General features: G+C 38.9%; 1 protein-coding gene across 11 annotated transcripts in view; it reads left to right on the top strand.

Annotated features, from left to right (window-relative positions):
• The window catches only part of MARCHF1 (membrane associated ring-CH-type finger 1), a 150,916-nt gene that overhangs the window by 98,396 nt on the left and 39,005 nt on the right, over nt 1–13,515 (top strand). For 6 of the 11 annotated variants that reach the window (XM_039323939.1, XM_039323938.1, XM_039323940.1 and 3 more), the window contains 2 exons: nt 2,311–2,390; nt 2,653–3,390. In XM_039323939.1, coding sequence (XP_039179873.1) covers nt 2,311–2,390; nt 2,653–3,390 — 818 coding nt within the window. The remainder of the gene's footprint in view (nt 1–2,310; nt 2,391–2,652; nt 3,391–13,515) is intronic. The other 5 variants (XM_039323944.1, XM_039323947.1, XM_039323946.1 and 2 more) reach the window with 2 other exon arrangements.

Below are 13,515 nucleotides of genomic sequence, written 5' to 3'. Positions count from 1 at the left end.
GAACCCATCAGGTCTTGCTCACTTTATTTCCTTTCTCTGAAGGTTGCCTTTCTGGTAGCTATCACGTCGGCAAGATGTATTTTGGAATTGGCCGTGCTCTCGGTCAGAAGTGACCTGGGTATGTTTCTGGATGACAGAGTGGTCCTTAGATTGGACCCTTCTTTCATTCCAAAAGTCAATACCTGGTTCCATAGAGCTCAAGATTTGATTCTTCCAGACTTTTGTCCCAACCCATCACATCGTCTGGAGAGGCTGTGGCATAAATTAGAAGTGCGCAGGGTTCTGCATCATTATGTCAAACAGACCGCCACCTTTCGCAAGTCGGAAGCCCTGTTTGTGTCTTTCCAGTCCTCTTCCATGGGTAGGAGGGTGTCATCATCAACCATTGGTAGATGGATCAGGGCTTGCATCACTTACACCTATAGATCCCAGTCTCTCCCGGTGCCTACGAACATCACCGCTCAGTCCACACGCAGCGTGGCCACATCAGCGGCCTGGTCTACCCAGGCTTCTGTTGAGGAGATCTGTAGGGCTGCTACCTGGTCATCTCCCTCTTCATTTATAAAGCATTATAATCTTGATAAGTTCACTGCGGCAGATGCCTCATTTGGGAGAAGGGTTTTGCAGCAGATAGTTTCCTCACAAGGGACACATGCCTAGACTTTCCCTCCCCGTAGGCACATGGGTGGCTTTTGTGTGTCCCACCGGTGGATGCTACATTTATCGTGCTGGAGAAGGGGCGTTGTCTTACCTGAACGCCTTTTCTCAGCATGATGATGTAGCATCCACACCCACCCCTAACAGACAGTCTAGGCAGTGTAATTTTAGGAGGAGCCATTGCATCAGACTTTGTTAGGGATGCTTCGCCTCGTCAAAACTGGGAAAGGCATCACCCAAAGGAGGTGTGGCTGAAGTTCTGTCTTAGTCTCATCTGAGCAGGAAGGCTGAAATTACCCACCGGTGGATGCTACATCATCATGCTGAGAAAAGACGTTCAGGTAAGACAACGCCCCCTCTAAAACAGGGGTATCAAACTGCCGGCCTGGCAATGCTAAAAAAGTCACGATACGTCATGACACATCACATGACATGGCGAGTTTGACACCCGTGCTCTAAAATGTTCTTCCTATATGAGGCAAAGAGTGGAAGGCTAACAGGTGCTAAAATTAGAGTAGAGTTCCTGGCTTGGGATGCTGTTATCAATCACTGCCAAGAAATTTTGGTGAATTCTTTCTTTGTTTTGTAGAAGATGTTTTATTGTTTCTTCGGGAACATAAGATTAAGAAAAAAATAATTGAAAATTTAAATAATAAAATTCAAATAGTTTTTCTGAATCTTATGGTTTGTTCATCTCTTAGTTTGTTCTGTCCATTTAGCCATTCAGTGCAAACTATTAGTATAAAAACTTTGAAAATAAGAAGTGTAATATTTTCAGTACTTTTCAAAATATTAGAACTAAGCTTGTAAAAGTGTGTTGTAAAAGTGTGAAACTGTGTTCTGTTCCAATAAAAAATTAAAAGTCTCTTCTTAAAAACCTCCAGTGATGGAATACTCACAACTTCTGAAGACAAGACATTCCACTGGTTGATTATCAGGAAATTTTTTCTTAGTTCTAGGTTACTTGTCTCCTTGGTTAGTTTCTATCCATTGCTTCTTGTCTTGCCTTCTGATGCCTTGGAAAATAAGTTGACCCCCTCTTGTTTGTGGAAGCCCCTCAAATATTGGAATGCTGCTATCATGTCACTCCTAGTCCTTCTTTTCATTAGACTAGAAATACCCAGTCACTATTGCTATATCACTATGGTGGTGGTGGGGAGCTGAATGCAATAAGACACTCATTTTATTTATATATGATTTCAAGAAACAATCTGAATTTTAAATAATTTCAAAAGGCTGACAATTATATTTGAACCACAGGATAATTTTTTTCATTCTCATTTTTTTAATAGTATTTTTTTCCACGCAGGAGTCAGTTAGAACAAAGTTAGTACAATTTGTCTTAATTTTAAAAAGTATCATTTTTAACTTTAGCAGCTGCTTTTTCTTTACATATTCACAAGTGAAGCCAAATGAAAATAGTTTCTGAAAGTTTGTTCCTCAAAAATAAAATGAAATATGCATGTGATTTGCAGCATTTACTTCCTCAAAAGGGTTTTGCTTTAATAGCAATTTCCTTGTTTTACAAACCATGCCTCTATGAAAGCAGAGTGAAGAGCTTGAAATATATATAAAATCATGTGGAAAAGTAATAAAATATCTATGTTTTATTTTGTGGACAAAGAATCCAATTTATGTAACTTCTTTCAACAGGCAAGCAGTCCTACCACAGGGACAGCTCCCGGGAGCCAATCACGGTTATCTGTCTGCCCATCTACTCAGGATATCTGTAGGTATGTGCTAAATTAATATTCCTAATCTGTTTAATGCGTGTCTTCTTTCTCTAATAAGCTATGGATATCCCTTTTGTCTAATTTCTTTCATATATTTCCATCCATCTTTTCTTTTGTTTGTCATTTTCAATATCATGTTCATTTTCCATTTGATTCTATTCAGTTTTATTTATATTCTCTTTCTCTCTCTTTCTCTCTGTCTCCCCTTCCCCTCACATTTTATCACTTTCTATCCATCTCCTTGTCCTCTTGCTCTCTTTAGATCTTCTACTTTGCATGACCTATCAGAAGATATGTTTGAAACGTCAATCCATGTCATGGGGCTAAGTTCTGCTAGGAAAAAGCATGTAAAAAAGGTGAAACAAGGTGTTAGGCAGAGAAAGAAGGCTGAGGAGAATTCTGAGGATATAATAAAGCAAAGAAAAGACAAGGATGTCAAGTCACATCCCAAGATCACAAATCCTCGATGGAATGCCTTTTGCAAAGCAACATCCGATTCTTCAACGTCAGATGAAAATTATTGGGCCTTAGTTAGAAAAAGAGATAGAGCCAAAATGGTTAGGAAAATGAGAAGACAGAACCCTTCAGATGTTTCTACAGATGAGCGTTGCAATAAGAATGCTACTGAACTTACTACTATGGGAATGAGTGGGGAAAAGAAGTCAGAGCCTGGAAATTATAATTTAAATAATCCTAGGAGGAAGATTGGAAGTTATAAAGAAAACTCCCTCTCATTATCTTCTGTGTCTTCTGTGGAACCAAATTCCTTGAGACGATCTGGAAAACACCAGAGTAGCCGTCAGAATCCAGATCCCTCAGCTTACATTAGGCAAGGCAGAACAAGTAAGGAGGACAGTGGTTCGGAGGAAAGCACAGGCAGAGATCTTTTTACAGTTACAGGAAATGGAACCCCTGCTGAGACAGGAACTTCTGTGACTGTGGCTGCTCGGAAACATCCTGCGTTTTATGAGGACTTATCTGAGGATTTTGAAGAATGCAGGTTTGTCTCCTAGTGCAAAAGAGAATTGCTAGCTGACTCTCAGAGATTGTGCAAAAGATGTGGTTATGTTTTCTTTTCTATAACTCATGCTCCTTTTTGGAGTTTAGATCAGTATAATCACATGCTTGGCAACTAAACAGTTTGAAAGGTGTATAGTCTTTAATTAGGAAATTGTAAAAAACATCTGAGACATATTAAACTATTTTGTATTAATAATGATACAAATAGATGTCCAATACATTCCTCCTTAAAATAACTCATTCTTTTTCCTTTTCATTCTTTTTTCTTTTTGACTAAATTGTGGGATAACAATTCAGTGAAAATCTTTGTCGTTATTTGTAAGAACATCTTTCAATTTGCAAACTGTTTTGTTTACAGACCCTCAGTTTGACTTTATAAATATAAATATGTTCCAGAATTTCTACTGTCTCTTTTGACCTCCCATTTTGTGTCAAACCAAAATGCCCTTTATTAGTATTTGTGGTATCCCATCTCTGAAGAATTATAGCTGCAAGAGCAGGGTGTTAGAATTTATGGTGCTGAATATAATGTAAACATTAGTAATGTATTTCCAGGATATGATTCTAATGGCAGCACTCATTTAATGGGTAACACAAGTATATTTGAGATTTTATTATTCTGTTGTTGTTGTTAATTGCGAAGTTGTGTCCGACCTATCGCGACCCCATGGACAACGTTCCTCCAGGTCTTCCTGTCCTCCACCATCTTCTGGAGTCCATTTAAGTTCATACCTACTGCTTCAGTGACTCCATCCAGCCATCTCATTCTCTGTCGTCCCTTTCTTCTATTGCCCTCAATCTTTCCCAGCATTAGGCCCTTCTCCAGTGATTCCTTCCTTCTCATTAGGTGGCCAAAGTATTTGAGTTTCAACTTCAGGATCTGGCCTTCTAAAGAGCAGTCGGGGTTGATCTCTTCTAGGACTGACCGGTTTGAACGCCTTGCAGTCCAAGGGACTCGCAGGAGTCTTCTCCAGCACCATAGTTCAAAGGCCTCAATTCTTTTGCGCTCAGCCTTTCTTATGGTCCAACTTTCACAGCCATACATTGCAACTGGGAAAACCATGGCCTGGACTATACGCACTTTTGTTGGCAGGGTGATGTCTCTGCTTTTTAGTATACTGTCTAGATTTGCCATAGCTTTCCTCCCCAGGAGCAAGCGTCGTTTAATTTCTTGGCTGCAATCCCCATCTGAGGTGATCTTGGAGCCCAGAAAAATAAAATCTGTCACTACCTCCATTTCTTCCCCATCTATTTGCCAGGAATTGAGAGGGCCGGATGCCATGATTTTGGTTTTCTTAATGTTGAGTTTCAAGCCAACTTTTGCACTCTCCTTCTTCACCCGCATCAAGAGGCTCTTTAGTTCCTCTTCACTTTCTGCCATTAGAGTGGTATCATCTGCATATCTTAGGTTGTTGATATTTCTCCCTGAAATCTTAATTCCAACTTTTGATTCATCTAGCCCTGCCTTTCTCATGATGTGCTCTGCATATAAGTTAAATAGGCAGGGCGACAGTATACAGCCTTGCTGGACTCCTTTTCCAATTTTGAACCAATCAGTGGTTCCGTGTCCAGTTCTCACTGTTGCTTCTTGACCCGCATATAGGTTTCTCAAGAGACAAATGAGATGGTCTGGTACTCCCATCTCTTTAAGAACTTGCCACAATTTGTTGTGATCCACACAATCAAAGGCTTTTGCATAGTCAATGAAGCAGAAGTAGATGTTTTTCTGGAACTCCCTAGCTTTCTCCATGATCCAGCGTATGTTGGCAATTTGATCTCTAGTTCCTCTGCCTCTTTGAAATCCTGCCTGTACTTCTGGTAGTTCTCAATCCACATACTGCTGGAGTCTAGCTTGTAGGATTTTAAGCATAACTTTACTAGCATGTGAAATGAGTGCAATGGTGCGATAGTTTGAACATTCTTTGGCATTGCCTTTCTTTGGAATTGGAATGTAAACTGACCTTTTCCAATTCTGTGGCCACTGTTGAGTTTTCCAAATTTGCTGGCAAATTGAGTGTAGCACTTTTACTGCATCGTCTTTTAAGATTTTGAATAGCTCAGCTGGAATACTGTCACCTCCACTAGCTTTGTTGTTGCTCAGATTTTCTAAGGCCCATTTCACTTCACATTCTAGGATGTCTGGTTCGAGGTCAGTGATCATCTCATTGTGGTTATCTGGGATGTTAAGCTCATTCTTGTATAGTTCTTCTGTGTAGTTTTGCCATCTCTTCTTAATCTCTTCTGCCTCTGTTAGGTCTCTGCCATTTTGGTCCTTTATCATGCCCATCTTTGCATGAAACGTTCCCTTCATATCTCCAATTTTCTTGAAGAGATCTCTGGTCCTCCCTATTCTGTTGTTTTCTTCTATTTCTTTGCACTGTTCATTTAAGAAGGCATTCTTATCTCTTCTAGCTATTTTCTGGAATTCTGCATTCAATTGGGTGTATCTTTCTCTTTCTCCTTTGCCTTTCACTTCCCTTCTTTCCTCAGCTATTTGCAAAGCTTCCTCAGACAGATAGATATATATATAGATATTATTATATAAAGATAAATAGATCTTTTCAATTTAATTAAAACACAGTATTGCCTGTAGAAATGAAGATTTTTTTTCAGTCTGATATCAAAACATTAAATCAACAAACAGCACATTTCTAAAATGAATGCTATACAAAATTTCCCTTTTGAAATCTATGACAATTGTAGAATAAAGGCTTGAGCAGAAAACTAATAGCATTAAAAAAATTGCTAGTGCAGGTTTTTTTATTATGTGTGCCAAATAAAGTTAAACACTTAAAAAAAAAGTTATTATTGTATTTTCCAAAATGGGCTTTGCTTTAGATCTTTCTATTTTTCTGTGACACTCCACAAAAATTCTGAAATTATTAATTATATTACTTTGGGATGAATAATCCATATAATTTATGCATCTCTAGACATAATATGTCTCATAAAGTGATTTTATTATAGTCATATCCTTTCCTGCTAGAAAAAATGCCTGATTATACTCTGAAAATGGAAACGATTTAAACACAGTTGTGATTTTTTGGGGGAGAATAACATCTTTGGAACATTGGGAATTCATTTGAAATATATGAAAAAGACAACATTTTTATGCCCTTCCATCTAATTATTTTAACCATCATTTAAATTGTGGACAAGAATGATCTTATAAAGATTTATTGCTTGCACAACCACCAAGGGATTAGAGTATATAAGGATTCTTACATGTTTTGTCATATTTTGCAATTCCCCAGACATTTATAGCCTAATACGTATTTTTATTTTAGTATCGTCAGTTGCTCAGAATACCAGGAAACTGACATGCTTCTATGAGGACATTTGGGAAAAATTAAAACAATGATAGATTATGCTGTCATCACAGAGTTTGTCGCATTAGTCCTTGTGAATTGGACTCCCCCCCCCTTTTTTGGACACGTGTATACTTCTTTTCATAACTCCAATGTGTATAACGTACATTTTTAAAACATGCTGCAAAATCTGTTGCTTGTTACTTTCTATCAAAAATAAATTGCAGCTAAACAAGGAAAAACAACTTAGGAGAAAGATTTGCGATATAGTAATCCTGAGTCAGCCAAAAGTCAGCTTCCCTTTTTCACTGCAAATTTTTTTTGCAATGCTCCAGTAAATTAAAGCCAATTTTGGTCTGCTTTCTGCTAGTCAGTTTCTTTAGAAGAGATCCTTGGTGCTTTCTGGGCTTCCTTGTTTTCTTGCCAATATTCCATTACTCACACTAGGTAACATCATCAGTGCTAGTAAGGAGTGCTGTTTGCTGTCAATTTACTGTATATTCTAGTGGCTCTCCTGTCAGTATTGGTGGGGGTGGTCTTAGAAATTCTTTGATTAGGCTATTTGCTGTTGCCTTCTTTGCCAATTTCTTGATTCGGGTATTGTTTACTTGATTGTTGGTCTGATGTTAACCTTGGACTTAATCTATGCTAATTTGCTGGTGGAAAGATGCTTGGGTCTTTTTGTTCCTTTTTGGACTGGGTGTTAGTCTCTTTTTCATAGTCTATAGATGTTGTTAAAGTCTATGTGTTTATTGATGGCTGATTGGTCAGAGTGCCAGGCTTCTAGGAATTCCCTGGCGTTTTTGGTCTTGGCTTAGTCTAGGACAGTGGTTCTCAACCTGTGGGTCGGGACCCCATTTGGGATTGAACGACCATTTCACGGGGGTTGCCAAACAACGCAGTCCGCCATTTTTTCCCCCTTTTCCTTAGCTATGCTACTTCCTTTTATTCTATTGGCTTTTGAAAGCCAATAGAATAGACTCTCTTGAATAGAGTCTAATTCTATTGGCTTTCAAAAGCCAATAGGAATTGTCCAGGCTGTCTCTGCCCTGCTGAGCCCGCCAAAAGTCCCATTCTGCAAACAGTGCTGCACCAGTTGAGTAGTCCTCAACTTACGGCCGGTTGAGTAGTCCTCGACTTACGACCGGTTGGGGGTCGCGGCATTAAAAAGGTTGAGAACCACTGGTCTAGGATGTCACATTTTCCCAATATATATGTTGTGAAATTAAAGAATTTTCATCATGTTTTCAGAAGACACGATGAAAATTCTTTAATTTCACAACATAAAAACAAATCTAACCATAGTTTCAGCTGGAAAAATGTAACTATCCTTGACCAAGCCACAAGAACATAAACTAATAGCAAACAGCACTCCTTTTTAGCACTGATGATGTTACCTAGTATGGGTAATGAAACGTCTGTAAGAAAACAAGCAAGCTCAGAGAGCACCAACCCTGAGCTACATTCTCCTTTAGTTTCTTTAGAAAGAAGAAAAAAATGTAACAACAGATTTAAAGACAGGACAATAGGTATTAAACAAATGCATTTGAATTTAACATGATTTATATTTGTATTCCACGTCTGAAAAAATACATACTTCTAAAAGGCCTTAAAATACAGTATATTTCATTAGGTATCATATTTCAAATTGTCAGCTAGGTATTAAAATACTATTCATAAAAAATGTAATTGAAGACACTGTGTTCCAAACATTGGACAACAAAAACAGGTTGATGATCTTTTATTCTCAGGATAATTCTGTTTGTATCTGCTGAATTTGTCTGTAATTTACAGAATTCAGCTTAGAAAATTATAGTATACTCTTGAAAGCAACCATAAACTTTATCCATTCACTTATCACAAAGAAGCAGCTGATAAATAGGATCTACATTTCAGGATATTGAAGATTATTAATTGTATTGCTGTACTATGTGTTGCGGGTTTATCCAAAATAAAGCAGAACTGTTTTGTACTATAGAGGAAGTTTATCATGTTTATGCTTCCTTTGCATATCCTGTTTGATTTTCTTTTTAAGGCTTAAATCTATGTGAGGATGCAAAACAGGTTATATACTTCAGAACATTGGCATTTTTTTAAAAAAAATGCAGCTTTCTTATGCAGCATGTGCAGACAAAATAAGTATAATTATTGAAAAAGTTTCCTTTCTCAAACAAACAGCATTTCCTATCTCAAAATTTCATAAAGTTTTCTACTCTCTAATGAAGGAACTGCTTTATTAATGTTTAACTGTCAAAATTAACTTTTTATACCATATGGAAATTTGATAATTTCAAAGAATTGGAAGGGAAGTATGGAAGTATAATTTGGAAGAGAAACAGCTTGAATTTGGGTGCAAATGTAACGGAAAGCTTTTCAGGCAGGGCTGATTAGGCATATTGCTTTGGGTTTTTTTTTCTCACACAGGACTTCCTAATCTTTACTGGAGGTAATCACAATCTGGATTAAGGAAAATATAGTATTTTCCCGATGCTTCTGGCTTTTGAGGGCACTTCCTCCCCCTGACAGCCTCCTTAATCCCTTAGAAGTCAGTTGTGCCAATTTTTAAATACTGAGAACAGAACCTTGTGAGGCAATCAGTCTTATCTCCAACTGAGCAACAGAAGTGCACACAAAAAAGCATAACTCTGAACTTCTGCAGCTCCTTGAGTAATGAAAGTTCTCCCCCACTCCCCCCCCCAAAGAAAGTAGTTACCATCCCATCCATGTTTGTGTTCATTTTTCTATTTGTAAAAAAAGGTGACATGTGGAGAACCTATCTGGTTAAAAATACATCATCCTTTTCCTTCTGCTATTTAAAAGCTACTATGAGGCCAAATAAATCCTATGTTGGCATTTTTGGTACCAGGTGCATTTTACAATAAATTCTAATTATGACTTAGTTGCGGCAGAATCAGGAAACAGCCAGAATCTTGGCTGTTCTCTCCCTCTCTCTCTCTCTCTCTCCCTCCCTCCCTCCCTCCCTCCCTCTCTCTCTCTCTCTCTCTCTCCCCGCCCCCCCACACCCCCACATACATGTGTGGGTTAAAATAACTTCCTGCAGTTTGAAATACATTCAGCTTGGTTTTCAAATATTTTGATGTGACAATTACTTTTGACGTGGCAGTGCTCCAGGATGGTACAGTGGCTTCCTAGCTAAAATTGCTCCTTTAGTTAAATGTCTGCTGAAACCCTGATGTTATGTTTTAGTCCCCGCTTGAAGTCTCATAACATCTCTCCTTTTCTCAGTTTCCACATCCAATCTTCAGAACTAAGGATTAGTTAGATTAGATCTATTAATTTCTCAGCTGCTGCTTTACTTCGTTTTGTGTTTTTTTTATCATTTTCCCCTTAGAACTGGCTGTGCACTAACATAGGGTGTACATTACTACTTTGTAAATATTCTAATTATCAAATACATTAACCCTAACCCTTAAATCAGTTTAAGTTGTAACTATTTAGTCCAGCTCATATATAAACAAACCCATCTTCTTTCATTAAACATTTTAAATCTGTAAACTCAAAATTATTTCAAGTTACGAATTGTTAGACCGAGCGCCCAAACTGCAACCCAAAACCCATATGTATTGTCAGGTGCCAGGTGGGCATGGCTCTTTGGGTGGGTGTGGCCAATTGAGTGGGCATGGCCCATTGGGTGGGCGTGGCTGCAGTGGTAACGGCAGACTGGGAGGGACTAAAAAGTTCAATCTATTCCGACTTTTTTTTTCCCACGAGAAATTGAAATTGATTGATTGAACCTTTTTTTTTTTTTGCACACAGCAACGGAGGCCTAAAGCTAAAAGGTTTTATAAAACCCAGCTGAAGTCCTAGGACTGGGGCGACAGCGCACATGCCATAGGTTCGCCACCACAGCCTTAGAGAATCTTTATTTGAGTAGCATAGCATCGGCAGGTACATAGGCAAAGCCAAAATATGAATTCCCATCCCCTCAGCACATAGTATCAATGCACAATTCCCTCCTCTAATTAACGGTCATAAATCACATTCTCCAATTATTTTGAAATGCACGCTTTCCCTCCAGTTCTTCAACCTGCCATTTCTTATCATCTCTTATTTCAAAAAACCTTGGTTCTCACACTAGTTGCAATATTGTTATGTCTAACTAAACTCCCATGCACATTCTTCCTCCTCTCCCCAGTATCCTCTAATTCTAACTCTAATTCTAAGAGTAAAACATAAGAAGAAAAATGGCTGCATCTCCATCTATTGTCAAAGCAAGAACATCCGATGTAAGCAGCACTGACATCTCCCCCTTACAAAAAGGACAGATCCTGTAACGTAAACAAAAGCATATGTTAGGGACTGTCTCTCAGTTTGTTAGGGTGTTTTTTATAGAACCTTTTGATGAGTCTGTCAGCTTTCACATCACTAGCTTTCAGCCAAGTGGCTTCAGACAGTGAGTATTCCTTCCATTGTACTAGGTACTGCAATTTTCCTTTAAAAATTCTAGAATCAAGAATATGCTTTACTTCATAGTGAGTCTGACTCACTACCACAAGAGGTCCAGGTGCCTTCTTAGGGGGAGGTCTTAAAGTGGAGCCCCGAAAAGTTTTCAACAAGCTGCAATGAAAGACAGGGTGAACTCTCCCTAAAAGCCTAGAGAGTTTTAATTCTACTGTGACTGGGTTAGTGATCTTTACGATGGGAAAAGGCCCCAAGAATTTCGGTCCTAATTTCTTGCTGGGTAATTTGAGGCATAAATATTTAGTTGATAGATAAACCTTTTCCCCAACTTGGAATGTTCTTTGAGGAGCCCTCTTTTTTATCTGACCTATTTTATAGGTCTCAGAAGTCTTTTTTAAAGCAATTTTTGTGGTTCTCCAAACTTCTTCCCATCCCCTCACCCATTGATCAAGTGTCTTGACAAGTGGAGGGAGCTTGAGAGTATTCAGGTATTGGGCTGAACTCTTTTTCTGTGACTACTCTGAAAGACGTGAAGCCAGTGCTGCTGTGAACAGAGTTATTGTAAGCCACTTCTGCAAAGTGGAGGAGGTCGATCCAGTTGGTTTGTTGGTAGGAAATATAGCATCTGAGATATTGCTCCACCATCTTGTTAGCGGACTCCATGGTCCCATTAGTAGATGGATGAAAAGCAGATGATAGACCTTGAGATGATCCAATTAATTTAAGAAAGCTCCTCCAAAATGTAGCTGTGAACTGCACCCCCCTGTCCAAAATTATTCATTTAGGGGCACCATGCAGCTGGTAGATATGTTTCAAGAACAGTTTAGTCAGTCGCTGGGCAGACAGGAGTCCTTTGCCGGCGATGAAGTGAACCTGCTTTGAAAACAGGTCTATCACAGTCCAGATGACTGTATTTCCTCTACTTCCAGGGCTTGGGGCTCAGGACCTCTACATCAGGGGTGTCAAACTGCCAGCCTGCGGGCCAGTTTCATCATACCGGAGTGTGCCCACCCCATTGCCGGCAATGGCGAAAAAGCTCTGATACGTTGTGCGACATCACATGACGTCACAAGTTTGACATGTCTGCTCTAGATAGTTAGGTCAGTTAGAGATTTTGGCTTAATGTCATGGTTCCTACAGATGAAACTCTTTAAAGAACTTTGAGGCATTGTTTACCTTAGAGCAGTGGTTCTCAACCTTTCTAATGCCACGACCCCATAATACAGTTCCCCATGTTGTGGTGACCCCCAACCACTTATACATCACCGGGTACCAGGGACATGGCCAAAGAAAAGGGGGGGGGAAATGGCAGACAGCCTTGTTTGGCGACCCCCATGAAATGGTCGTTCGACCCCAAATGGGGTCCCGACCCACAGGTTGAGAACCACTGCCTTAGAGAATTTTTATTTGAGTAGCATAGCATCAGCACGTACATAGGCAAAGCCAAAAACTGAATTCCCCTCCCTCAGCACATAGTATCAAAGCACAATTCCCTCCTCTAATTAACAGTCATAAATCATATTCGCCAATTAGTTTGAAATGCAGGCTTTCCCTCCAGTTCTTCAACCCGCCATTTCTTATCATCTCTTATTTCAAAAAACCTTGGTTCTCACACTAGTTATAATATTGTTATGTCTAATTAAACTCCCATGCACATTTTCTCCTCTTCCCCCCCCCCAGTATCCTCTAATTCTAACTCTAATTCTAAGAGTAAAACATAAAAAGGAAAATGGCTGCATCTCCATCTGTTGTCAAAGCAAAAACATCCGATGTTAACAGTGTTGACAGATGATTTCATTATGAATTTCAAGATACAACATCAAGAAGGATTGCAACATAATCATACATGCATACTAGATTTTAAAAAACTCAGTTTTAACAAGCTTAGAGAACTCCTAGGCAGATTCCCCTGTACAAACATTATTGGTTAAAATGATCACAGGACAATTAGAAACTTCTCAGAAAGGAGATCCCAGAAGTACAATTTCATATCATTTCAATGAAAAGAAAAGAAAAGACATGAAGTTTGAAGCTGCGTAGGGACCTGTGACCGGCACAAGAGTTAAAAGGAACATGAAAAATAAGAAATCATAAAGGCTAAGCCTAAAGTGCAAAAGGAAAGTAAACTTGCAAAGAAAACTAAAAGCAACTAAAGAAAAACCCTTTTGAGGATAGTAAACAATGTGAAGGAGAGGATAGAACTCCCCATCTCCTACTGTGCTTTGATCTTCCTCAAAGAAGGGAATTGTATCCAGCTAGGATTAAATAGAACAATTGACAAAAGAAAGAAATTGGGAACCCAAAGAAAGTAAAGGGTTACGGAGCCTCTGGCTAGTGTTATGAATCAGTTTGTCTCTGGAACTCAGTCAGTTAGA

The sequence above is a fragment of the Crotalus tigris genome, unplaced genomic scaffold (assembly GCF_016545835.1).
Source record: "Crotalus tigris isolate CLP2741 ecotype Arizona unplaced genomic scaffold, ASM1654583v1 scf7180000024287.791202, whole genome shotgun sequence".
NCBI classification, from domain to species: Eukaryota; Metazoa; Chordata; class Lepidosauria; order Squamata; family Viperidae; genus Crotalus; species Crotalus tigris.
This window is presented reverse-complemented; position numbering and strand designations above follow the sequence as displayed.